Source organism: Meles meles, chromosome 21, assembly GCF_922984935.1.
Source record: "Meles meles chromosome 21, mMelMel3.1 paternal haplotype, whole genome shotgun sequence".
NCBI lineage: Eukaryota > Metazoa > Chordata > Mammalia > Carnivora > Mustelidae > Meles > Meles meles.
Window position 1 is genome coordinate 24,116,279 of NC_060086.1, and position 27,579 is coordinate 24,143,857.

At 43.7% G+C, this 27,579-nt stretch overlaps 1 protein-coding gene across 1 annotated transcript; it reads left to right on the top strand.

Annotated features, from left to right (window-relative positions):
* LOC123933386 (cytochrome b-c1 complex subunit 2, mitochondrial-like) lies at positions 1-27,579 on the top strand. Its single transcript, XM_045992488.1, has 8 exons — positions 1-58; positions 3,391-3,486; positions 4,692-4,840; positions 5,076-5,140; positions 7,052-7,108; positions 7,549-7,673; positions 16,414-16,416; positions 27,572-27,579. Exons 1-8 carry the CDS (start codon positions 40-42, stop codon positions 27,577-27,579), a joined length of 522 nt encoding a protein of 173 aa, XP_045848444.1. The 5' UTR covers positions 1-39.

Here is a 27,579-nt window from a genome sequence, read left to right on the forward strand (position 1 = left end):
GTGCCTTACTTTGTCCAGAACCATTTCACAAGTGCGAGCATGGCTTTGATTGGACTTGGTAAGTTGGGAATTGCTTGCATGTCAGTCTGTTTCTTTAAGAGTAGTCTTTTTAAGCTGAAGTTTGTGAGCACAGGATTGAACCATATTTGATAACTCAGTCCTCTGTGGATGTCAGACGGGCACTGTGTGATAGGATCTTAACTGGTAGGTTGTTTGTTTTAGTAAGCAGAATCCAACATTTAACTATGTAAACTACTGGCTTTGAGTTTATTACAGTATTTGAAAAATCTATGATAAAGGGCAAATTTCTCTAAGCAAAGTGGTTTTACAAGTTTTTTGTTTTAAAGAAATATAATGTAATTCAAAATAGGTGAAGGGCACGAACAAACAATTCATGGGGAAAATGTATGTGTGTGTATATGTGTGTAGCCAGTTATTAGAAAAGATAGCCTTGCCTCTGCCTTCAGCTCGGGTCATGATCTCTCAGGGTCCTGGGATCGAGCTCCGCATCGGGCTCTCTGCTTGTCAGGGAGCCTGCTTCCTCCTCCTCTCTCTCTGCCTGTCTCTCTGCCTACTTGTGATCTTTGTCTGTCAAATAAATAAATAAAATCTTTAAAAAAAAAAAAAAAAGAAAGAAAAGATAGCCTTGGGGCACCTGGGTTGCTCAGTGGGTTAAAGCCTCTGCCTTCAGCTCAGGTCATGATCCCAGGGTCCTGGAATCGAGTCCCGCATTGGGCTCTCTGCTCAGCCGGAGGCCTGCTTCCCTTCCTCTCTCTCTGCCTGCCTCTCTGCCTACTTGTGATCTGTCTGTCAAATAAATAAATAAAAATCTTAAAAAAAAAAGAAAGAAAAGATAGCCTTGCCTAATAGTTAAAATTTTAACCCATGAGATTGGCAAAAATTAAAAGATTGACACTGCCCAGTATTAACCAGGGTTGGAGAAATTAAGCATTCCCAAAAATTGTTGGTGGGAATAGAAAGTCGTATATTTTGGAGTTCTCTTTAAGTATATTCAAATTTTAAATATTGATACATTTAGACCCAGTGATTTTATCTTTAAGGATTTATCTTACAGAAACAGTTGGTCAGGTTTAGAAAATAATTTCACCAAGATATTTTTTGCAGTATTGTTTTTTGGTTCATTTGTTTTGTAAATAACCACATAATTGAGGTACAATTCAAATACCATAAAATCCACCTTTTTAAAGTATACGGTTCCATGAGTTTTATTCTATTCAGAGGGTGTTATAACTATTACCACTACCTAATTTCAGAACATTTTTTTTTTTAAGATTTTATTTATTTATTTGACAGAGAGAGATCACAAGTTGATAGAGAGGCAGGCAGAGAGAGAGAGAGAGGGAAGCAGGCTCCCTGCTGAGCAGAGAGCCGGATGCAGGACTCGATCCCAGGACCCTGAGATCATGACCTGAGCCGAAGGCAGTGGCTTAACCCACTGAGCCACCCAGGCGCCCTAATTTCAGAACATTTTCATCAGCCCTCCCAAAAACCCTGTATTCATTATAGTCACTCCTTATTGCACCTCCTCCTTGCCCCTGGCAACCAATCTCCTTCCTGTCTCTGTAGAGGTGACTCTCCCAACATTTCATATAAGTGGAAGTCGGCAGTATATGGCCTTTTATAACTGCAGTCAAATGCTCTGCCCCTGAGCTATACCCCCTGGCCTTTTATAACTGACTTCTTTCACTTGGCATCTTTTCAGAGTCCATCCATACTGTAGCACGTGCCAGTGTTCCATTCCCTTTTCTGGCTAAAATACTCCATGATCACTTTTTGTTCATCTGTTCATCACTTGGGCATTTGAGTTGTTTTCAACTTTTGGCTGTTGTAAATAAAAGCAGTCACATATAAGTTTTAGTTAGAACCACCTGTTCTAACCTGTTCCTTCTTCAGGGTATATCATAAGTAAAATTGCCAGGACCTGTGGTAACTGTTGTCTGATGCAGTTGAAGCATTTGACATCCCCCCCCCACCCCCGCCATCCTAGCGTCTGTGAGGTGGTACCTCATTCCCTTTGTGTCTCCCTAAGAACTAATAACATTGAACATCTTTTCGTGCTTTTTGGGCATTTGTATATCTTCTTTGGAGAAATGTCTGTTCACGTCCTTTGCCCATTTTTTAATTGGGTTGGTTTTTTATTATTTTTGAGTTGTAAGAGTTTTTTATGTACTTTGGATACTAAATCCTCATCAGATACATCATTTGCAAACATTTTTTTCCCAGTCTGTACGTCCATTTCACTCTTGAAAGTGTTCTTTGATGTGGTGCATATACATATAGTGGATACTACTCAGTCATCAAAAAGAATGAAATCTTGCCATTTGCCACAATGTGGGTGAAACGAGAGGGTATTATGCTAAGTGAAATAAGTCCGTCAGAAAAAGGCAATTATCAAATGATTTCACTCATAGGTGGAATTTAAGAAACAAAACAGATGAACATAGGGGAAGGGAAGGAAAACGAAAAGACAAAATCAGAGAGGGAGACAAACCACAAGAGACTCTTTAACTGTAGGAAACAAAGGGAGGGTTGCTGGAGGGGAAGTGGAGAGGAGGATGGGGTAACTGGGTGGTGGCCTTCAGGAGGGCACATGATGTGATGAGCACTGGGTGTTACGTGTAACTCATGAATCACTCAACTACTTCTGGAACTAATAATACACTATGTTAATTGATTTTTAAGTTTAGCAAAAAAAAAGTGTTCTTTGATGCACAGTGCAGTATTGTTTTAATAGCCAATGATTGGAAACATGCTAATATCCATCAAGAAGGGACTGATTAAGTAAATGATATAGTACATCCGTGTAACGGAATTTTTTTTTTTTTTTTAAGATTTTTATTTATTTATTTATTTATTTGACAGAGAGAGACCACAAGTAGACAGAGAGGCAGGCAGAGAGAGAGAGAGAGAGGGAAGCAGGCTCGCCGCCAAGCAGAGAGCCCGATGCGGGGCTCGATCCCAGGACCCTGAGATCACGACCCGAGCTGAAGGCAGCAGCTCAACCCACTGAGCCACCCAGGCGCCCCCGTGTAACGGATTCTTTATAGTCATTAAATGTTTGCTCTAGAACACTCAGATATAAATTACGAAAGACAAGTTAGAAACAATATAAATAAAATAACAGCATTTTAAAAATAAGAAAATGAGGATGATACTAATACAAGTATCGAAAAAAGTTCTAGATGAGTGTGTATTAGTGAACTATAAAGGGAATCTCTGGGAGAGAAGCATGGCGGGGGGGACTCTTGTTTTCTTTACTGGTTTTCTAATGACTTGAATTGTATAACCACATATTGTTTTTAAAACATGTTTTACAATTTGTATTTTAAAAAGTATGGTTCTAGCTCTGTTTTGTTTCTATTGAAATAGGTGTGAGTCACCGTGTCCTAAAGCAAGTTGCAGAACAGTTTCTCAACAGGAGGGGTGGGCTTGGTTTACCTGGTGCGAAGGCCAGATACCGTGGAGGTAAGCATTTTGTTGTTAGGGCCGATTTATCAGAAGGACGTGTCCCAGCACAGTAGTGTATTGGAGTAGGACAGGCCTGATTACTTACCACCAAACAGACTCCGTGTGGAAGGAAGGGATTAGATTGCTCCAGTGTTGTGTATTAAACATGTTTGTGTGTGTGTTGTGGGGAGAGCAAGACGGTATGCTGGGAGCACCAGGCCACAGAAATGTTGTTAATCTCCGGGTGATAAACATGTATATTAGTTAGAGAAATAAAAGCCTTGGTTGTGTGGTCTTACTCTAGCACCCAAGAGAGTGAAGATACTGTGCGAAACATTGAGGTCTTAGGGGAATTTTCCTTGGTATACTTTGTCTTTTTTAAAGGTTACTAAAATGATTATAGAGATGAAGTCATTTCACTTGGGAAGTAAACTGAAATGAGACTCTGGGCAGATAAGGAAACTAGTAACGCTAAAATCTATGAAAGGGTACGGATGTGACAGTCCTACAATTTTTCAAAAAATTCCAAAGCATTTTGGAGCCAGAAAGAACTACCTGAAGCTTTAATAAGATAGTTAACAGGGAAAAGAAAATACAGTGGTTTTTTCCATTCTAAACAAATGAACATGTAGGGTTAGGTATTTCTTCGCATTCTACAAATCACAAATAAGTAGAGATTTAAGAGTGGCTGGGAAGTAATAAGTTAACTAAATCCTCCCAGTCCCATGAAGTTATTTTATCCCTGAACACCTTCTATTGCTTGGGCACACCAGAATACAAGACACTTTTCTTTTTTTTTTTTTTTTTTTTTTTTTTTTTTTTTTTTAAAGATTTTATTTATTTATTATTTATTTGACAGAGAGAGAGATCACAAGTAGGCAGAGAGAGAGGAGGAAGAAGCAGGCTTCCCGCGGAGCGGAGAGCCCGATGCGGGGCTCGATCTCAGGACCCCGAGATCATGACCCGAGCCGAAGGCAGTGGCCTAATCCACTGAGCCTTTTCTTGAGAGAAATGTGTGTAACCTGTCTTTTTTGTGTTTAGAGACTTTACTCCCTGACAGTTGCTCCCAAAGTGACAGCCGCGGCCGCCCCTGCAGGAGTGCCTTCACAGCCTCAGGACCTTGAGGTCAGGCCCACTGAGTGGCTCACTGGAACCCACACACGGCCTGTCTGTCTTTGGTAAGATAAAAGCGTTGATCACTTCTCCCTTTATTTTAAATACAGTTTACCAAATTACCAAACGGCTTAGTGATGGCTTCTCTGGAAAACTACGCTCCTGCATCAAGAAAAGTTTGTTCATTAAAGCCGGCAGCAGATCTGAGGACTCCAGCAACTTAGGAACCTCTCATGTGCTTCGTCTTGCATCCAGTTTGGTAAGCATCTTTACTGTCTCACTCTGTTCAGGAATGCTTCGGTATCTCGATCGTACAGAAAAGAAAAGCTGTTGTGTGTTTTGTTTTATAATACTTAAACTAAAAAGGATCCGCTGTGTAGGTAAAGTTCTTTTGAATCTAATGACAGTTAGACATTAGATTGTGATGTAGTGTGATGTTTGCCAACTTGGCATTGATAAATTCCTAAAAATACAGTTGTTCTTTCTTTTTCCAGACTACTAAAGGAGGTTCATCTTTCAAGATAACCCGTGGAATCGAAGGAGTTGGTGGTAAATTAAGGTTTGTTAAAAATAAGTAACAGTAAATGAATAGTGAAAACACCAGAAAATATTTGATTATAAGGGTACTTTTCTGTTTTATCAAGGCAGTTAAGGATTTATTAAACAGACACAAGAAGAAGGCTACTGAATTTAACTACATGAAAATGTAAGACATCTTTATGCCTTAAAGTGAAAATTCAAGTAACTGGCAGTAAGATTTGCAACATACATAACATGGAGAAGATTATTTGGAAAATATAAAGAATTACAAATTAGAAGACAAGCAAATAGGAAATCGATGGACAAAGGGTAGGTACCGTCTATTCCCAGAGGCAGAAGCCAGAAACACTGATCTTTACTTGGAATCACAATGTGATGCTATTACCCGACAGACTTATGTATCGTGTTGGCGGTGTTAAGAGGGAGAATCTTTTCTACGATTAGTGGAATAAATTGATACAACTATGTAGAAAAGAATCAAGGAAAATCCTGTCATATTGAAAAGGAGCATATGTTGCAAATTAAGTTTTAATCCACCTGGGCAAAGATACTCTTTATTTTTGTAAAGCCTGGAAATACTTTAAATGCCATCTGCAGGGAAATGGGATAAGTAAAGTATGATCTAGTGATGTGATGAGACTAGTGCACAGCAGTTAAGGGATGAACTAGATTATTCCAGTTAAATGTTTTGTGGAAAAACAAGATGTTTTTATGGTATGAGTTTTAAAAAATATAATAATATGTAGTGCTATCTTTAAAAAAAGCTGGTGATGCCTGGGATGCTCAGGTCGTGATCCTAGCGTCCTGGGATCAAGCCCCACATCGGGCTCCTTGCTTGGCCAGAAACCTGCTTCTCCTTCATCCTTCTCCTCCTGCTTGGGTTCCTTCTCTTACTCTCTCTCAAATAAGTAAATAAAATCTTAAAAAAAAAAAAAAAAAAAGAGTACTGCTTACGATTATGCTTGTCTCTAGAGTGGGAAGGAGGGAGTGAGTTCAGTCGGAGAAGAGTACAAAGACATTTTCAGCTTTGCCATTTTTTTAAGTTCGTACATGAAATTTACTGCTTTAAGTGTACAGGCCTTTGGCGTGAAGTGGCATTAAGAAACCATCACTACGGGGTGCCTGGATGGCTCAGTGGGTTAAAGCCTCTGCCTTCGGCTCGGGTCATGATCTCAGGGCCCTGGGATTGAGCCTCACATCGGGCTCTCTGCTCAGTAGGGAGCCTGCTTCCTCCTCTCTCTCTCTCTGCCTGCCTCTCTGCCTACTTGTGATCTGTTTGTCAAATAAATAAATAAAATCTTAAAAAAGAAAAAAGAAAGAAAGAAACCATCATTACTGGAGTGCCTCCGTGGCTCAGGGTTAAAGCCTCTGCCATCGGCTCAGGTCATGATCCTAGGGTCGTGGGATCAAGCTCCATACCAGGCTCCCTGCTCAGCAAGGGAGCCTGCTTCCTGCCTCTCTGTCCTCCTGTGATCTCTGTCTTGTCAAATAAATAAATAAAATGTTAAAAAAAATTTTAAAAAGAAACCATCACTACCATCCATCTCTAAGAAGTTTTTTATGTACCCCAACTGAAACTCCAGCTATTAAACAGAAACTCCCCACTCTCTTCCTGCAACCCCCTACAGTGACCGTTCTATGTTCTATGATTTTGACTTCTCTAGGTTCCTCCTGAAAGTGGAATCATGTTATTTGTTCTTCCAAGACTGACCTATTTCACTTAGCATCATGTCTTCAAGGTGCATCCACGTGTAACATGTCAAGATTGCCTTCCTTAAAATAGTTCTTAAATATTGTATGTTTTAGTCGATGCGTATGTGTATTTTCATACTTCAAAATAATTTTTCCAGAGGAATTGGTTGAGTTAACAAAGATGTAAGGAAAACTTATTCTGATTTAGATAATTCACTGTAATTTGTTTTTGATGCAGTGTGACTTCAACAAGGGAAAGCATGGCCTACACTGTGGAATGCCTGCGGGACCACGTGTAAGTACCTGCATGGGTTGAGGACACCTGCTTTTAAAGAAACACGTAACTGCTCAGGTGTTGCCTTTTTTTTTTAATATTTTATTTATTTGACAGAGAGAAATCACAACTAGGCAGAGAGGCAGGCAGAGAGAGAGGAGGAAGCAGGCTCCCTTCGGAGCAGAGAGCCCGATGCGGGGCTTGATCCCAGGACCCTGGATTCATGACCTGGGCCGAAGGCAGAGGCTTTGACCCACGGAGCCACCCAGGTGCCCCAGGTGTTGCCTTTTTGAATGTTGCCTTATGACCTCTGATTTTGGTTTTGGGTTCTTGCTCGGAAACGTAGAACTTTGTGCTTACCACAGGGCCTAAAACTTAATACCGAGAACATTACATTTACGTAGCGTGGACATTGGTTTTACATTTTTGACCCGAAGCTCTCATCCTGATGTCTTCTGTAGTGATATTCTAATGGAGTTCCTGCTCAATGTCACCACATCACCAGAATTTCGTCGTGGGGAAGTGGCTGCCCTTCAGTCTCAGCTCAGGACTGACAAAGCTGTAGCTTTTCAGAATCCACAGGCTCGTAAGTACATTTTCAGATCCTGTTCGGTTGCTTCTAAGATACTGGGTTTTCCACTCGGACTCCCACTTTGGAGTCTAGCTGGCGGCTCCAAGCCCTGCCAATGACCCTGACTCGGCCTGACTTGATGTCCTCTTTGAGAGGCCTGGATTCTGCGCACAGCTTCATTACCACTGGGCTGGAAACAACCTTGGGTTGAGTGTTTTGTTTGCGATTTACTTCGCCGGGGCCTTTTGAACAGTAGTGTCCCAGTGGAGTACTAGATATTATTTATATAAGAACGAGCTTTTTTTTTTTTTTAAACAATATCCTTTCAGAAATTTCTAACTACTTTGTAAAGATTTATTTATTTATTTATTTGACAGAGATCACAAGTAGATAGAGAGGCACGCAGAGAGAGAGAGAGAGGGAAGCAGGCTCCCCGCCGAGCAGAGAGCCCGATGCGGGACTCGATCCCAGGACCCTGAGATCATGACCTGAGCCGAAGGCAGCGGCTTTAATCCACTGAGCCACCCAGGCGCCCCTCTAACTACTTTGTAACTGCATGACTTAACCTGGTGATAAAAGCAGTTATTAAAAGTCTACCTTTTCCAAACAAACAAAAAAAAAGATACTGGGTTTTTGAGGGGCACCTGGGTGGCTCAGTCGGTTGCACGTCTGCCTTCGGCTTGGGTCATGATCCTGGGGTCCTGGGGTCGAGCCCCACATGGAGCTTCCTGCTCAGCAGGGAGAGTGCTTCTCCCTCTCCCTCTGCTGCTTCCCCTGCTTGTGCACGTGCTCTCTTACTCTCTCTCTCTGCCAAATAAATAAATGAAATCTTGTTTAAAAAAAAAAAAGATAATTGGGATTTTGAGAAGATCAATTTGTAGAGGGAAGAAATTGCCATGGAATTTTTTCTCTGCTTGTGTTTAAAACTGCCTTTTCCAAAAACTGGTCTAGTTTCTTAACTATGTAATTCCAGTGTTTCTAAACATTCATGTTGTTGATTGCTTTTCATCTTTGAGAGGATGTAAGTTAATTATAGAATCCCTGTTTCAGAATTTAGAATACGGTGTTTTTTCAACAGTTTGTTGATACCAAACCCACCAACAGTTCATGGTTGCTGCTGGTATTACTGTTTAGCCACTTACCTTTCCTGGATCTTTCCAAAGCAAACACTCATTTTTTAAAAAACAAGACCTTTCTTGGTGTTCACATTCTGAGTTTATATAATGTTAAATATATAATCTTGACAAGTGTGCCTAGCAAAACAAGTTAGTAAATAAGCACCCCTGGCTCTTAGAAGTCCTACAACTTCAGTAGGAGCCGAGGTTTGCAGGTGGGCCACTCGGGTATAAACAGGTGACCAGCTTCAGGGACCCTGCGTGGGATGGGCCTCACTCAGAGTGCAAGCCTGTCAAGTGTCTGGAGCAAAGTGAGAGCTTGGTTGATGTTAGCTAATATTATTTCCCGGTGATACTTTGTTTTACAAGGGAGTATGATCTTCCTTACTCTGGACATCCACCCAGGAAATACAGAATTGTAGAAAAGACGACTTATGTGTCAATAGTGGCTTCTTCCCTGCTGCTAGCAATGAGGCTCCAGCCCTCAGCCTTTCTGCCTGGATAGTTACTGCCATCTCCTGGCTGCTCTCTGCCCCCAAGTCCGCATCTTCAGTCCATCTACCGCGTTGCCCTTACAGCAATCCTTCTGATGTGAAAATCCTTAAAAGGTTTCTTCCTGTCTGTGGGATAAAGTTCAAACTCTTCAACTTATCATGATGTTAACTTCCACAGTCTGGCCCCCGCCCACCTCCCTTCCCTTCTGCAATTTCCCGCAGAATCCATTGTCATTCTTTATGCCTTTGTCTGTTCTCTCTGCCCGAAAGGCCACTCCCTAATCACTCCCCTAGTAACCCCCTACCCGTTCTGTAAGACTCATTCCAGATTTTACTTCGGTTACTTCTTTCCAATTCCCACCGCCCTTCCCTTGTACCCCTGCGGCTCTTTTGCTCTAGTGCTGACGTCACACCCATCATGCCTAATTTCACCATTTTCCCTCTCAACATATTGAGGGCAGGCATTGATTTTGTCTTACTCGTCTCTGTATTTCCAGCACCTAACAGTTCTGGCGCAGGGAGTTGCCCCAGGAATGAGCAAAGGCACTGACCGAAGCGGGAAGCAGGGACAGTGTCCGTGCTCCAGCGAGGAGTACACTCTGACCCCCGCAAGCTAGCGATAGGACTGATCCCTGGCACTTCCATATTTCTTCTTAACCTGACACCTCCTCATGACTTAGAGACCGTTGGAGGAACTTCGAGGTAAATGACTTTCCCAAGGTCACATGGTACATCGGTGGCAGAACTGTAACTGGAGTCAGACTCCTGGCTGAAACCCAGGCCATTGTACTTTCCAGATGATAGCAGGTCGATTCACGTTAGAGAAGTGGTCAGGCCAGCCCTGGTATGTAGAAGCTGCTGTTATATAAATTCTTACCTTTCTCAGCACACTCAGCAGGCCGACTTTTAAATTTCTTTCTTTTTTTTTTTTTTTTTTTTTTTTTTTTTTTAGATTTTATTATTTATTTGACAGACAGAGATCACAAGCAGGCCGAGAGGCAGGCAGAGAGAGGGCAGGAGTGAGAAGGAGATAATTTATAAGATAAAATATTCAGGTGTTCAGTGTTTAGTCTGTGAGCACTGACAAATGTACACAGTTGACTCTTGAACAACATGGGTTTGAATTGCATGGGTCCACTTATAGGTGGATTTTTCGATACATATAGTACAGTAATGCAAATGTCTTTTCTTCGTGATTTTCTGAATATTTTCTTTAGTGTCCTTTAGTGAGGGAATACAATGTATAATTCATTTACCATACAAAATGTGTTAATCAACTGTTCCTATTATCAGTAGGGCTTCTGGTCAGCTGTAGGCAATTAGTAGTGACGTTTTGGGGGACATGAAATTTATATGCAAATTTTTGACTGCACAAGAATGGGTACCCATAGCCATTGCATTGTTGAAGGGTCCGCTGTGTATCTGGGTACCAGCCCCCAAGCACAAGACATAAAGTGTATCTGAAACTGCAGAAATTACTCTTGTATCTCTTTCTAGTTGGTCTCCTTACCCCCCCTGGTCATTTTCTGATTTTAGGGTCTATGGTAGATGCGATTTGCCTGTTCTGGAACATCGTATAAACGGAAGCATGCAGCATGTATTCTTTGGTCTTCTTTTACTCAGCGTGTTCTTTGAGGGCTATCCATGTTGTGTGCACGTATCAAAGGTAAACAGCAGCAGATCGTAGTGCAAGTGGTGAGGACAGATTTTAATCTAATAACTACTGCAATCAGGAAAAGAGTCCTGCATGCATGAAACTCAACCTGGATTTGTCCAGAGGGCTTTCTAAGGAGAGAATGAGAGAGTAAGGTTGGGGCTGAATAAAGTCAGGGAAGGAAAAGATGACAAAAAGTGGGAAAGGTCTTTGTCCATGTGAAACCTCCAGGATTTGCTCACTGGGAGGCAGGGGCCTGATTTTTCAGTGTTGGCTGAAGAAACAGTAGCTACCTTGAGTTTTCTGAGGCAGGCACTCAGGGGGACTGGCGTCATCCTCGGTGAGGGGACTTGAGCTGTTAGAAACTATGTTAGTGTTTGGTGAAGTCTGTGTGTGGTAAGTCAAGGTTGAGGCCTAGTTGAGAAGAGGGCTCAGAGGACACTGGCTACAGTTTGGTCAAGGAGAAAGTCTTTGTCAGTGTAAAGATAGTTTGTTCCTTCGTATGTAGCGCCCATGTACCAGGATTTACTCATCTGTTCACCTGATGATTAGACATTTCATTGTATCCAAGTTTTCGGTCATTGTGAATAGGCTACAATAAACATTCTTACAGGAGTCTTAAATTTCTCCTGAACTTGCTTAGTGGATTGGTTAGTCACAGGGTGGGGATGTATCGAAGTGCTAGCCTAGTTTCCAAAGTGGTTGATCAGTTTACACTTCCCACCAGCAATATAGTGACACTCCAGTTGCTCAGCATCCTCGTTAACATTCTGTGTTGTCTGTGAAGATGAAATAGCATCTCCTTCTGGTTTCACATTGCATTTCCCTGGTGATGAAGGATCTGAGTTAGGCACCTTTTCGTGTGTTTAGTGGGCATTCCTGCATCTTTTGGGGACCGTCTGTCCAAGTCTTTTGCCCGTTGTCGTTGTTAATGTTGTTTTGGTTTTGATTTGTTGGAGTTTATTGTGTATTCTGGGTGGGAATTCTTTGTCAGACAGATGCATGATAAACGTACGTGGAAAGGAGAATGAAAATGTAAAATATTTTACAGGAGCATCTAAAACATAAACTGGTTGGGGTGACTGGGTGGCTCAGTGGATGCATCATCTGACTTTTGATCTCAGGTCTTGGACTCAGGCTTATGAGTTCAATCCCTGCACTGGGCTTCATGCTGGGTGTGGAGCCTACTTACAAAAACAAAGAAACAAACCAAAAAAAAGCACTGACTGTGAATAAATCTCATGGAAGATATGAAAGAGCTTTACACAGAAAACTATCAAACATTGTTGAGAGGAATTCAAGAAGACACGAAATAATTGGGAGATATGCTTTGTTCATGCCTCGGAAGATTTGATGTCATTGAGATTGCTGTTTCCCACGACTTGATTCATGCAAGCAATGCAATCCCAGTCAAAATCCTAACCACCTTTTAAAATTTTTATTTTTATTATTTTTAAAAGATTTTATTTTGAGAGAGAGAGAAAGGGATAGGGACCGAGAGCAGAAGCAGAAGGTGAGGGAGAAGCAGGCCCTCCTCCCCCTGCCCTGCCTCCCCCAGGAAGAAGCCTCAGGAACCTAGCCATCTTTTTCTTTTTCCTAGAAGAAATGAACAAGTTGATTCTAAAATTTATATGGAAATGCAAAGGGTCTAGGATGGCCCAAAAAGTCTTTAAAGGAACACATTTGAAGAACTTACACTGCTTATTCCCACTTACTTTTAAGACTTACAGTAAAGCCACAGTAACCAAAATCTTTGGGGTAATGATAGATCGTGAAACAGAATAGAGTCCGAAAATAGAGCAGTCACAACAAGTACTGTCAATTGATGTTTGCCCAGAGTGTCAAGTCAGATCCGTTCAGTGGGGGAGAGGGAAGTCTTTTTGGTGAATAATTCTGGGTAAACTGGGTATTCAAGCGGAAACAAAATGGACCTCGACCTCGACCTCATTCTGTGGACAGCCATTAATTTGGGATGGATCATAAACCTAAATATAAAACTTGGCACCAGGGGCACCTGGTTTGTTCAGTCCCTCAGGGGTCCGATTCTTGATTTTGGCTCAGATTGTGGTCTCAGCATTATAAGATTGAGCCCCGTGTCAAGCCCCATGTGGAGCCCCATCTGGAGTCAAGCGCTGTGTCAGGCTCCACACTCAGCGGGGAGTCTGTTGAAATTCTTTCCCTCTGTCCTTCCTCCCGCACACTCTCTCTCAAATAAATAAAGTTAAAAAAGAAAAGAAAAGCTAGAACCATAAAACTTTCATATGAAAGCAAGGGAAAATAACGTGACAACCTTGGGGTATGGGGTACGATTATTATATTATTATCAAAGTGTTTCTTTAATTTGGTTATTAATTGGCTTATGTAATTGACTACTCCCAAGGTAGGAGCATAAATATTTGTAATTCTTAGACCTTCTTGTTGGGTATAGACCCTTTAAGCATGCTATATCGTCCTTCTTCATCCCTTGCTGTAGTCTTTGTTTAAAATCTAATTTGTCTGATATGAAGATTGCTACCTCAGCTTTCTTTTGAGGTTCATTAGCGTGACAAATAGATCTCTACCCCCTCACTTTCAATCTGGAGGTGTCTTTAGGTCTAAAATGAGTCTCTTGTAGATAGCATATGCAGTCTGATAGCCTGTGTCTTTTTTTTTTAAATATTTTATTTATTTATTTATTTGTTAGAGAGAGAGAGAGATAGCAAGCGCACAAGCAGGCAGAGTGGCAGGCAGAGACAGAGAGAGAAGGAGGCTTCCTGCCAAGCAAGGAACCCGATGGGGGACTTGATCCCAGGACCCTGGGATCATGACCCGAGCTGAAGGCGGCAGCTTAACCGACTGAGCCCCCCAGGTGTCCTACCCTGTGTCTTTTGATTGGCGCATTTACCCCATTTACATTCAGAGTAACTACTGAGAGAGATGAATTGAGTGCCATTGTATTACCTCTAAAGTCCCTGTTTCTGTAGACTGTTTCTTCCCAGTCTCTCTTACTTTTGGGCTCTCTCCTCACCTCGAAGATCCCCTCTAATATTTTTTTACAGGGCTGGCTTTCAGTTTCTCTTTGTCCAGAAAGCCCTTTATCTCTCTTTCCGTTCTGAATGACAGCCTTGCCGGATAGAGTATTCTTCGCTGTATGTTTTTCTCATTTAGTACCCAAAGATATCTGCCAGCGCTTTCTGGCTTCCCAGGTCTCTGTGGATAGGTCTGCGGCCAGCCTAATGTAGCCACGCCTGTAAGTTAGGAACCTTTTGTCTTGAGATGATTTCAGGATTTTCTCTTTGTCTCTGGAAATTTGCAGGCTTCACTACTATCTGTTGCGGTGTTGATCTGTTTTTACTGATTTTGAAAGGGGTCCTCTCTAGGTCTTGAACCTGTATGCCTGCATCCTTCCCCAGATGAGGGAAGTTTCCAGCTATGATTTGTTTAAATATATTCTGTGTGTGTGTCTCTCTCTCTATCTCCTCAGGGACCACAACAATTCTAATATTGTTTCACGTTTGGTTTTGCTGATTTCTTGAGGCCTCCCATCATGGTCCATGAGTTGCTTTTCTCTCTTTTCCTCAGCTTCCTTCCTTTCCATCCACTTGTCTTCTCTGTCATTTCCTCTCTCTTCTGCCTCACATACTGTAGCTGTTAGAGCATCCAATTTAGACTGCATCTCAGTTAAAGCATTTTGAATTTCAGCCTGATTACATGTTATTTCTGCACTAAGAGATTTTCTAGTGTCTTTTATGCTTTATTCAAGCCCACCTAGTAACCTTATAATCATTATTCCAAATTGCAGCTTTGACATTGTACTTACACCCCTATGGATTAGATCTGTGGCAGAGAGTATTACCTCGGGTTCTTTCTTTTGATGTGAATTCCTCCTCCTATTCATTTTGCCCAGAGAAGAATGGATGAACAAGAGAGCAAAATAAAAAATACCAACCATGACCCAAGCAAAATACACACTAGTGAACTTCAAAGAGGCCAGAAACCAAAAACTAACAAAAAACGAAATGTGGGGACGGGGAGGCAGGACGAAAAGAGAATATAATCTCCCAGGTGGTCAAACCTCCGGGAGGTACTGGGTTGTTAACAGACACCAAACCTGAGAGGGCTGGGTGGCTCAGTCAGTCATAGCCTTCAGCTCAGGCCATGATCCCAGGGTCCTGGGATCGAGTTCCAATCGGGCTTCTTGCTCTGCAGGGAGCCTGCTTCTCTCTCTGCTTGTGCATGCATTCTCTCTCTCTCTCTGACCAAAAAAAAAGCAAACAAAAAATCAAGCCAGCAAATCCCAAAAGTGTAAAATCACCAAAGTTACATATAAACAAACATAATGCTGAATACAGTGAAAGGAAGCCAAAAATGAAGAATATATCTGAAAAATGTAAATATAGAAAATGAAAATCTAAAAAGACTTAAAAAAGAAGAGTTGATAAAATAAGAAACTAATTGGAATGGAGAAAAGAAAAAAACAAAAAGGAAAAAATTTTAGACTGAAAGATAAATCATGAAAAAACCTTTGAATTCTATTTACTGTTTTCCCCTAGTGTTGGGATTTTGCACTCCCGTGTGCTCCTAAACGTGGGTGTTCACCTGTTCTTCCAGGTGTTTTCTGGGGAAAGGGCCTGCTGTGCTGATTCTCAGGTATCTCTGCCTGGGGCGAGTTGTGCCGCCCCTTGCCAGGGCTCAGTGTAAACTGCTTCTGGTTGCTCTGTGCCACTCTTGTTCCCTGAAGGCTTTGTGGGCCACTTTAGAGGATGAAAATAAAAATGGCTGTGCCCCGATTTCCAGCCCCTGAGCTGAAAGATCTCGGTCCACTCTTTTCAGTAAACTATCAGGGATAAGCAACCTTCACTTTTCTGCGTGCCAGATAGTCTCTTGTGGTTTGTGCCTGGTCCAGTCCTCCTGGGAGCAGGCAGAGGTCATCGCTCTTTCTGTCCTATGCAGCGCCCCCACACAAAAGCTACTGCCCAACCTAGCCACGGTTTGTGGATTATGGCAAACCCAGTCCAGAACCCCCTCCTGTGCTCCCCGTCCCTATCCAATTTCCCCATTCCAATGCCTGGGAACTCTGCCGGATCAGACACCCCATGCTTCCTGTGGCCTCAGGGGTCCTGAGACCACACTGGCCCACCTTGGATTCTGCCCCACCTCACCACCTGGGCAAGGTTTCAATATCCAGTCTGTTGTGGGCGATATTCTGTAACATACAATAAAAATGATTTCCTAGAAACATAAAATGCAAGATAACCTGTAAACTACAAGCTCAGACTATTTATTAGGAGAATCAATACACGTAGAACTCCTGTATCACATTGCAGTACGTTTCTAAAGGCTACTCAAATGTTGTTCTTAAGATAGTTCTACTTTAACAAGACTTTAGAACACAGATGTTATCTCCCTTTCCTCCTCTTTTATTTCCCGTCGCCTTTACCCCAGCTCCCCACCCTGGAGCTGAACAAGTCCATTTCTTCAGCAACTTTTGCTTGTGCCTTCCTCTCCTGCAGATGGTCTGTGAGGCCATTTTATAACCCTAGAGGCTTTTACCCACACAGGCTGGAGACGAAGGAAGCAGTGTCAGATGTAATGGCCTTTGTTTATTTATTTGCTTCGACATTTATTGGCCCCATTTGGTGATTTGAAAATATTATTTCATCACGATCTTGCATTTTGAGTTTTATCTGAGTCCTAAGTAGTTTGTACTTGGCCACAAAAAAGCGTATGTCAAAGAGGAACATTAAGATCTGATGTTTTGATGTAAAATACTTGTCTTTCCTCTGTACCAATCATGGGACATTAATAATTTTTAAAGATTTTATTTCTTTATTCAGAGGGAGAGCATGAGTGGGAGGGGCAGAGGGAGAGGGAAAAGCAGGCTCTCGGCTGAGCAGGGAGCCCAGTGCAGGGCTTGATCTCGGGTCCCTGAGTTCCTGACCTGAGCCAAAGGCAGACGCTTCACTGACTGAGCAACCCAGGTGCTCCACAGGGTGTTTTATTTGTAAAATCATAAATTCTACCATTAAATCATTAAATAGATTCTACTTGCTTTGGTTGCAGCAGCTTTAAATTAAAAAGAAACAAAAGGGAAAAAAAGGGAAGAGAATATGAAAGTCCCTATTTCTCCCATGAGTCCACACACTAATCGCTGACCCTGAAGAAGAGCAGCAGAATCCGCATTTGCTCTTCTCCTGGGGCGGGCTCTGCAGGGATGCTTTCCGACCTCACTGAGCAATAGCTTGTCTCTGTGCCTCTCTCAGAATATTTTCCTCAAGTCCGTTCTGTCAGGTAACTAACTGATAAAGGCATTTCTACCAAAGACAGAATGTCATCGTAAAGTTCTAAACTTAGGGCTGGGATGGAGACCACCTTCTGGAGATTAAAGGTGAATGAACATTCACCCTCTTTCTTCCCGAAAAGTTTCATTTGTGAAGGTGCCCGCCTGCTTCAAAATGTTAAAAATACACTCAGAGGGAATGCACTGACTGCCTGTCTCGTGCCCCTGTCCCCAGCAGCTGCGCCTGCTGCCGCTGTCAGCCACGTACTTGATGTCACCAGGGCCCCGGTGAAGGATGGGTGCCTGGCTTCTCATCCTTGGCTGTTACAAACAGAGCTTCTGATAGAAAAAAAGAAAAAAAGAAAACCCTTGTAGACGTGTCCTCTGCATGTGTGGAAGACCCTGCCAGTGGGATTTTGAACCCCAGAGCCCCGTGTCTGCCATATTGATGATCACGAAGATTTTATGGTCATCGTGAGTGTCTACCATACAATTTAGAGATGTGCAAGGCTGGGTGATAGTGATATGACACAAAGGCCTTTTGTAGCGATTCCCTGATTTGATCTCTCATGCGCTCTCTTAACAAGTAAGAACAGGTATAACCACGCTCACTCACAGGAAAGGAGACGGATCCAGTTCGTGGCAGAACAAGGACCAAATGGCCGGAAGCTCCCACAAGAGAAAGCTAGATGCTCTTCCACAGTGGACCAGGTCAGTTTTATGACCTGCAAAGATTTCTGTCTGGGTTGGTGGCCAGGGCTTTGGCCTGGGCCATTTGCTGGGGGAGTGGATGGCAGTGAGCCTTCTTTCCTGGGCCACACCTTCAATTTCACCAGAGATGTGCTGAGGAAAGGAACTTTCCATGGCAATGCCGTGGACTTTGCTGATGTCAGCTGGGCAGAGCGAGACATCAACAGACTCTCCAGATGAGATCCGAACACTGGAGGCAGAAGTGACATACTAGACGAACTCGTCCCAGTCTTCATGCCAGCGACCGAAGAGGTTAGACTCAAATCCAGTCTGGAAACTGAAGAGCACCAGGGATGAACAGCACTGGATGAGGGGGATGGATGACAATCAGCTTGGCGTGGCGCCATTGCAGATTGCCCATCAGGGGAAACTGGCAGTCGTCGATGAGAGGCACTGCGAGCAACTAACCGAGTATCAAAAACAGATGGAAGACCTGCAAGATCGAGACTGTGCTGGGAACGTGAACGATGACTTCCTTCAAGAACAGAAACTGAGCTCAGAAGGTTGAAGCAACAACTTGCAGAGATGCAGCAGCTGAATGAGAGTTGAAACAATGTTGCTTCTGATCGCAGAGCAAAACAACAAAAGTTGCTTTCGGAGCTCCAAGATGTAAGACATCAGCTGGAAGAATCTATTCTGTGGAACAACAAGGATTCTCTGGAAAACAAGATCGCTGTGAGGGCTTTAAAAATAGGGAAAGAGTTACTAGCAAAATTGTGTGGGGCTGAAAAGAAGCTGTTGGAAGAGACAAACAAGTCTGGGCAAAGTCTCAAAGAATGGTCACCGGTAGGGCATGCGCATTTCATTCAACTTGGTCAAGAGAAAGACCTGGAAATATTACACCTCCAAAAGAGGATCGAGCAGCGGACGCCGACCATCAAGAAATGAAGAAACTGCTGGCCTCTGCTTTGGAGGAGCAGAAGCAATTGACACAATGTGTCAGAGAGCAAGACGTGTACATTGAAGAGCTTAGAGAAAGGCCAGAGCTTCAGGAGGAATTTGGTAAGTCGACGGGAATCTTAAGAAGCCATGACATTTTACAGCCATCTGTGGAGGACAAAGACATGTGTCCCCCATCCAGGCCAGACAAAAATCCCCATGTGAATGCGGACCTGGAGTGGCTAAGACAACAGAGTCTCACTGTCCCTGTGGTTGACCCTAAAATCCTAGTTGAGATTGTCGAACTCGAGTATGAGGTATTTCAACTCAAGGAGTTAAATCATGATCTTGGGGTGCCTGGGTGGCTCAGTAGTTTAAGCAACTGCCGTTGGTTCAGGTCGCGATCCGAGCGTCCTGGGATCAAGCCCCACGTCAGGGTCCCTGCTCAGCAAGGAACCTGCTTCTCCCTCTCTCTCTGCCTGCTACTCCCCCTGCTTATTCTCTCTCTTTCTGTATCAAATAAATAAATAAAATTTTAAAGAAGAGGATCTCAAGGAGGAAGTAAAAGAACAACCGAAGATCACTGACAACGAGCAGCAGGGGAAGGTAGGACTGCTGCAATCTTTACAGGAGCAGAAGCAGAAGGTAGACGATCTTCCTACCGACAGGAGATGAATGTTAAGCATGCTCAGCTTCCTTCAGTAAAAGACGAGCAGATTCAGAATTTGCAAGACACGATAGAACAGATAAAAGCCTGGTTCTCTGACAAAAATCCTCCTATGAACAAAGACCTGGAGAGCCTGAAACAACAGAGTCACACTGTCCCTGTGGTTGACCTAAAATCCTAGATGAGACTGTAGAACTAGAGTGTGAGGTCTTTCAACTCAAGGAGTTAAAAGATGACCTTGGGGGGAAATAAAAGAGCAACAGATCATTGACAACCAGCAGCAGGGGAAGGTAGCACTGCTTCAGTCTTTACAGGAGCAGAAGGAGAAAGTGGACCGTCTCCAACACCGGCAGGAGCAGATGAACACTGAACACGCTCAGCTCCTTGCAGCGAAAGACAAGCAGACTCAGAATTTGCAAGAAATGACAGAACAGATGAAATCCCAATTGCTGACAAAGGTCTACACATTCCAACAGACATCATGATGATGTTGAAGTGACAAGTCAGCCTCTTACTAGAAAGAATGGAAGTGAAAAACCATGATTTATTAAGAAGAAGAACTTTAGGGCACCTGGGTGGCTCAGTGGGTTAAGCCTCTGCCTTCGGCTCGGGTTACGAGCCGAAGGATCCTGGCATCGAGCCCCACTTCAGGCTCTCTGCTCAGCAGGGAGCCTGGTTCCCCCTCTCTCTCTGCCTGCCTCTCTGCCTACTTCTGATCTCTCTGTGTCAAATAAATAAAATCTTTAAAAAAAAAAAAAGAGGAGGAGGAAGTTTAACTGTCACTTTTTTAAAGTGATCAAAGATGGGCACCTGGGTGGCTCAGTGGGTTAAAGCCTCTGCCTTTGCCTCAGGTCGTGATCCCGGGGTCCTGGGATCGAGCCCCACATCGGGCTCTCTGCTCAGTGGGGAACGTGCGTCCCTTCCTCTCTCTCTGCCTGCCTCTCTGCCTGCTTGTGATCTCTGTCAAATAAATAAATAAAATCAAAAATAAAAAATAAAGTGATCAAGGATTAAGAAGTCACTGAATGCACACCTACAGGAAACATCAGTGTGGGTTCAGAAATATATCAATTAAAGCAACTCTAAGTGGAACTAGCTTTACGAGAACGAGAAGGAGTGGAAGGAGCTTAAATCCCAAGGCCATGCCAAGACACTGTGGGCACTGGAGTCTGCTCTACCTCTCAGTGAGTATCTTGTGAGTTAATAAATGTCTTTACATTTAAACCAAATGGAGGGGCACCTGGTAGGCTCATCATTTGAGAGGCCAACTCTTGGTTTTGGCTCAGGTCATGAGCTCGGAGTCCTGGGATTGAGCTCAGATCAGGCTCCTCAGCGAGGGGCTGTTCCAGGATTCTCTGTCCCTCTGCCCCTCTCCCCCACTCTCTCTCAAATAAACCTTTTAAAAAAAAGAAACCAAATGGAGTTGGTCTTCTATTACTTACACCCTGAAACATTCTAAGTGATATTCTAAGTGTATTAACTCATTTCCATTTCCTTGCTGTGTAGCTCAAAGCAGGAGGTTGTGTGTGTGTGTGTGTGTGTGTGTGTGTGTGTGTGTGTGTGATGTCACCCAGCTCAGTTCTGAGCTCACAGAAGCAGACAGATATCATATCTTCTCTTCATATCCACTGACAAAGCTTACTGCTGCCTTGACTGCAGTCGGTGCTAATGCTGTACGAACATGTCCCCCCACCGCGTCCATGTCTCCACATCAGCAGACACCTGTAAAAAAGCACATACCCTTGGTGACTCAAGGCAGCAACTCAACACAGAAACACACTAAGGGACAAAATTACCTACAAGCCCAGATTGTCCAAGGAAAACTGACCCACAGAGTTTTAAAAGAGTAAACAGGATTCCGTTGTCGAAAATAGTGCTTTTCAAACAAAGAGTTGCTACCCATCCATGTCAGAAGATCAATGTAGTTAATAAACTAACTGGAGTTAGACCCAGAAACATCTTAAGTGTTACCTGGAGCACATGACCTCATTTCCCTTTGCTTGAAGAGTAAGCTGAAAGGGGCAGAGAGAGAGAGAGTGAGTGTGTGTGTGTGTGCACGCGCGTGCCTGTGTGTGCATATGTGTGTGCAGGGTGTGTGCATGTGTGTGTGTGAGGTATCACCCCACTAGGTCTGAGTTCCTAGAATCAGAGAGCCTGGAGCCTTTATAAACTCCTAATTTGGACAGCGATAATGAGTTTCATGAGAAACTAAAAAAGAGGAACCTGAACATGCCATCGTGGACGGAGATTACTAAAGTCATCGCAAGGAATATATAAAGGAAGAATGTCCTCCCCCCACTCCAGTAACAGAACAAAAGGAGGGAGGAATTGCTACTGTGCCAGGGCAAGTGGCGCCGTCACCATCGGCTCCACCTTCCTATGAGAAGGCACCATTTAGTGAAAAGGATGAAAAATCATGCCATCAGCCATTCAAAAAGGCCTCAGTGAAGCAAAGCGAGCAGGGGACTTAGATGCCTTACATTTTAATTTCCCAGTTACTGTTAGAGAACATGTCACTCCAGGACATGATCCCAACAACCCTCATGGTATCTATGAGGCCATGCATGAGCCATTTCCCTTCAAGTTATTCAAGGAATTACAACAGGCAGTACAAAACTGTGGAGTTAATTCCCCATATACAACGGGAATCATTCAAGGCATCTGAGAAGACAATCGACTTACTCCGATTGATGGGTTATTACTAGCAAAAACAGTCATCCTCAAGTGAGTTTTTACAATTTAACATGGGGAAAGATCATGCAGAAACAGCAGCTGCCCGTAACACAGCTAATACTGTTCCTGTTTCCATGGAGCAGCTCACGGGCATTGGGCCATGGGCCTGGTGCAAGACCAAGTACTAATGAATGATCAAGCTATTGAGCAGCTTCGACATTGCTGTTTGAGAGCCTGGGAGAGAACAGAATGCCAAGGAGAGAAGTGCTCTTCTTTTCACAAGGTGGTACAGGGTCCTAAAGAACCCTATACTGATTTTATTGCAGGATTACAAGAAGCTATTGAAAGATAAATTAATCTCGAAGCTGCTGATACAATTCTTCAGCTAATGGCATATGAAAAATGCCAAGGCTGATTGTAAAAAAACTGATTGCACCCTTTAAAGGCAAGGAAACATTAACAGATCATATAAATCTATGCCAAGGAGGGGGGACAGAGACCTATAAAGCTGATTTGTTCGCTCAAGCAATGGCTGCTCTGACCACAGGAAAATTTAAAGGACAGTGTTTCTACGGTGGGCAGACAGGGCATCCTAAAGCTCAAGGTAGGCAACAAGGAGAATTCTCCCTGCGAAATGCAAGACATGAGCCACCGGTCTCTGTCCTAAAAGTAAAGAAGGAATTCATTGGGCAAATCAATGTCATTCCAAATTCCACAAGGATGGATCCTGCCTTCAGGGAAACTTACTTTGGGGCAAGTCATCAACCCCTCAAAACAAGGGAGCCAATTCTCCCTTAGCACCGAGATTTCAGACAAATGTACCATTTTAAATTTATGTAGTGCCAGATTCGATATCCCCATTCCCAAAGATCATCTCTTAATGCCTGCCGAGCTTCCCACTAAAATTCCGAATAATTTTGGGCCCTTTACCGTCTTTTGAGACGATCTGGCCTCACCTCAAAGGGAGTATTAGTCCACACCAGCATTATTGATTTGGATTATACCAGTGAAATTTCAGTGACAATAACTACTGCAGCTCCAGACAGTTTCCAAAAAGGGGACTGCACTGCCCAGTTGCTACTTTTACCCTATTTCCAGGGTCAATTTAAAACCATGGAAAGAGGGGCGCCTGGGTGGCTCAGTGGATTAAGCCGCTGCCTTCGGTTCAGGTCATGATCTCAGGGTCCTGGGATCGAGCCCCGCATCGGGCTCTCTGCTCCGCCGGGAGCCTGCTTCCTCCTCTGTCTCTGCCTGCCTCTCTGCCTGCCTCTCTGCCTACTTATGATCTCTCTCTCTGTCAAATGAATAAATAAAATCTTAAAAAAAAAAATGGAAAGACAGGATGCCTTGGTGGCTCAGTGGGTTGGGGCCTCTGCATTCGGCTCGGGTCATGATCTCAGGGTCCTGGGATCGAGCCCCGCATCAGGGTCTCTGCTCAGCCGGGAGCCTGCTTCCCCCTCTTTCTCTGCTTGCCTCTCTGCCTACTTGTGATCTCTGTCTGTCAAATAAATACATAAAATCTTTAAAAAAAAAAAAAAAACATGGAAAGACAAAGAGGCAACCCATGGAATGTCTTCGCAAATGACACTACAGACAAAGGACTGATCTCCAGGATCTATAAAGAACTCCTCAAGCTCAACACTCAATAAACAGATAATCAGATTTTTAAAAATGTGCAGAAGACATGAACAGATAATTCTCCAAAGAAGACATACAAATGGCTAACAGGCACATGAAAAAATGTTCATCATGGGGCACCTGGGTGGCTCAGTGGGTTAAAGCCTCTGCCTTCGATCCAGGTCATGGTCCCGGGGTCCTGGGATCGAGCCCCACATCGGGCTCTCTGCTCAGCAGGGAGCCTGCTTCCCCTCCTCTCTTTCTCTGGCTGCCTCTTTGCCTACCTGTGATCTCTGTCTGTCAAATAAATAAAATCTTTAAAAAAACAAAAACAAAAAAAAATGTTCATCATCACTAGCCATCAGGGAGATTGAAATCAAAACCACATTGAGATACCACCTTACACCAGTTAGAATGGCCCAAATTGACAAGACAGTAAACGTGTAAACATGTGTTGGAGAGGATGTGGAGAAAGGGGATCCCTCGTACACTGTTGATGGGAATGCAACCTGGTGCACCTACAGTAGAAAACAGTGTGGAGATTCCTTAAGAAACTAAAAATAGAGCTTCCCTATGAGCCTGCAATTGCACTACTGGGTATTTATCCCAAAGATACAGAGGTAGGGAAAAGAAGGGCCATCTGTACCCCAGGGCTCACATTAGCAATGACCACGGTTGCCAAACTGTGGAAAGAGCCAAGATGCCCTTCAACAGACGAACGGATAAAGAAGATATGCTCCATATATACAAGGGAGTATTATGCCTCCATCAGAAAGGATGAACACCCAACATTTGTATCAACATGGACGGGGCTGGAGGAGATTATGCCGAGTGAAGTAAGTCAAGCAGAGAGAGTCAGTTATCACATGGTTTCACTTACTTGTGGAGCATAAGCAATAACAAAGGACATTGGGTGAAGGACAGCCGAAGTGGGCTGGGAGAAATCGGAGGGGGAGAAGAACCATGAGCAACTGTGGACTCTGAGAAACCATTTGAGGGTTTTGGAGGGGAGGTGGGGAGGGGGTTAGGAGGGCCTGGTGGTGGGTATTAAGGAGGGCACGTATTGCATGGAGCACTGGGTGTTGTGCAAGAACAATGAATCTTGGAACACTGGAAAAAAAAAAAAACCACCTAGTGCTCATCACAACACATGTCCCCCTTAGTACCCATCATCCCGTTACCCCATCTCCCCACCCAACTCCGATCCCAAACCCTCAGTTTGTTTCCCGGGGTCCAAAGATTCAGTTATTCTAGATCACTCACCCTCAGTCTAGCTGTAAGGCATACTCGGAAGCTGAGCATATCACCTGGTGAGGTTCTACAGTTGGAGACCCACATTGTCTCCCACCACCAAAACGCTTAAAGTAAGGGGAAGCCCTCTTTCCAGGTTTTGCTCAAAAGTCACCTTCTCCGTGAGACCACTCTATTTAAAACTCTAACGCCTCCTTCCCTTAGCACATGTCATCACCTTTCTATGCTATATTCCCCCACCCCCATGGCTCTTCCCACCATCTCATTATTTATATGCTCATCTATCTCTCCTTACCCAAATGTGAGCTCCAGAAAGAAGGATGCGTGTCTGCTTTATTCACGGCTGTGTCCCCAATGCCAGGAACAGAGTAGGCTCTCAATAAACACTCAAACACATGAAGGGAGGAAAAGAGGAAGGAAGGGATTCTCCAAACAGAGGGAGATCAAAAATCCTGAGAATCCAAACTTGAAACAGATTCTCACTATAAAAAGCCTGTGGGACATCGGGCTCTCTGCTCAACGGGGAGCCTGCCTCCTCCTCTCTCTCTGCCTGCCTCTCTGCCTACCTGTGATCTGTCAAATAAACAAATAAAAAAATCTTAAAAAAAAAAAAAAAAAGCCTGTGGGAAAGACACATAACATAACCTAGCCTGGAAGTAAATCAGACAGAGCTCCCTAAGGGAAAGGATACTTCAGCTGAGTCTTCAGAAAAGGCAATGCAGACAATCAAAATTAGGGAAGAAAGACTGAATCAGTTAGGTGGGATTCTAAGAATGTGTTTTATATTTCAGACAGTCGTGGATGCTCCCTAGCCAAGCTCCCTGCATCTTTTCTGTATGGAAGAGGCCCTCGCTTGGACCAGGACAGCACCAGGCTTGACTGCGAAAAGCCAAGTTCAGAAGGTCGAGGTGGAAGACATCCCACCAAAAGCATCCAAGAGGGGCGCCTGGGTGGCTCAGTGGGTTAAGCCTCTGCCTTCAGCGCAGGTCATGATCTAGGGTCCTGGGATCAAGCCCCGCATGGGGCTCTCTTCTCAGCGAGGAGCCTGCTTCCTCCTCTCTCTCTGCCTGCCTCTCTGCCTACTTGTGATCTCTCTCTCTGTCAAATAAAGAAATAAATAATCTTTAAAAAAAAAGAAAAGCATCCAAGAGTGAGTCCTTTACAGAATAGAGTGGTAGATTCCAAGGAACACCTGGAGCCTTGAACAAAAAGGTGTAACTCGGAACGTTTTTCCCAAGGAAGACAATCAGACCAGTGATAAAATCAAGAATGATCAAACCTCAAAGGCAAATGAGTTTTTCTCCAGTTTAAAGGTGTTTGTGTTATTACCCGGATAGCTTTTTTTTAAGTGATCATGCTGCCATAGGACTTTTTGTAATGCATCCAAATTCGTAGGCTGGGAAGGCCAGGAAACAAAGAGTAGGGGGCAGGGTTATTACCTGATGTTCAATTCAGTAAACAGAATTCATCCTTCTACAGAGTCCTTTATACGAAATACTGCAGGTGGCTTTATGGTCCAACGAGATGGAGTTTGAATGACTTAAGCTATTGGCTTTCAGGCCGAATGCACATTTCTGAATATGCTGACCCCCGCACTACATGAAGTGATGTACAGCTATTCTCCACATACTTTCTGTCACCACCTCTCCTCTCCGGCTTCGGCTCGTTCCCAGAGCGTCAGGATGACATTAAGTGACAACGGCTGTCATTTTCCCACGACACAGGGGAACCGCTCTTGCTTCTTTCAGTGGATCCCTTCAGAAGGACCCTTCACAAGGTGTTGGGTGGAACGCAAGAGAAACGAGGGCGCTGAGAAGGACGAGCTCCCAATGACCACGCAGAGGAGCAACTCCTCTGTCAAATACCGCCGACTGGTCACAAGTACTGGACAGTTTCCCAGGTCCTGGGGATGCGAATGGGACCCAAAGGCGAGCCTGTCACCTTGTGCCTCACTTCATCTCCTTATGACATTCAAAGAAATACTAATCAAAAGGCGATTTACAGCTCTGCTGCAGCGATTCCTAAAAATGCCAAGGGAAAAAGACCGCCTTAGTGCACAGCAAAACTCAAAACCCCTCTCCCCAGGCTGTCTCTGTTCTCGTCATTCCATAGCCCTTAAGACTCGCTCATAAATCAAACCCTAGCAGTCTTTCTCTCATTTCCCTATTCGGTGTCCGCTCTCTGGCTTCTTCCAGTTTTCCTTTTCTACCATCACCCAGATACTGTGTGAGAAAAGAGAGGAGTAAGCCAGGTGGGCCTGGGGCAGAAACAGATGGCACAGATTGACAACTTATATTTTCTTATTCGTCCTTCAAGGAGTGCCCATTCTGAGCACGGCTGTGTTTTAGTCAAACCAAGGGTATAAAATATTATGTTATCACCTATGCGTTAATAAATAAGCCTTAGCATTAGTCCAAAAAAAAAAAATAAATAGAAAGAATTTAACAGTGAACAGAGAAGATTTAATTACCTCAGATGTGATCCAGGAATAGCTCCTTTGCGAGAGTGGAGAAAACAGACCTGCTTTTTCCTAATTCCTTTAGCCAATGGCCAGTTCTTTAA

Excerpts from the sequence above, each read along its gene's own strand:
- LOC123933386 (XM_045992488.1), top strand. Across the intron at positions 3,487-4,691 it reads GAAGGCCAGATACCGTGGAG|TTTACCAAATTACCAAACGG; the intron begins GTAAGCATTTTG and ends TTTTAAATACAG. Across the intron at positions 7,109-7,548 it reads GAATGCCTGCGGGACCACGT|TGATATTCTAATGGAGTTCC; the intron begins GTAAGTACCTGC and ends TGTCTTCTGTAG.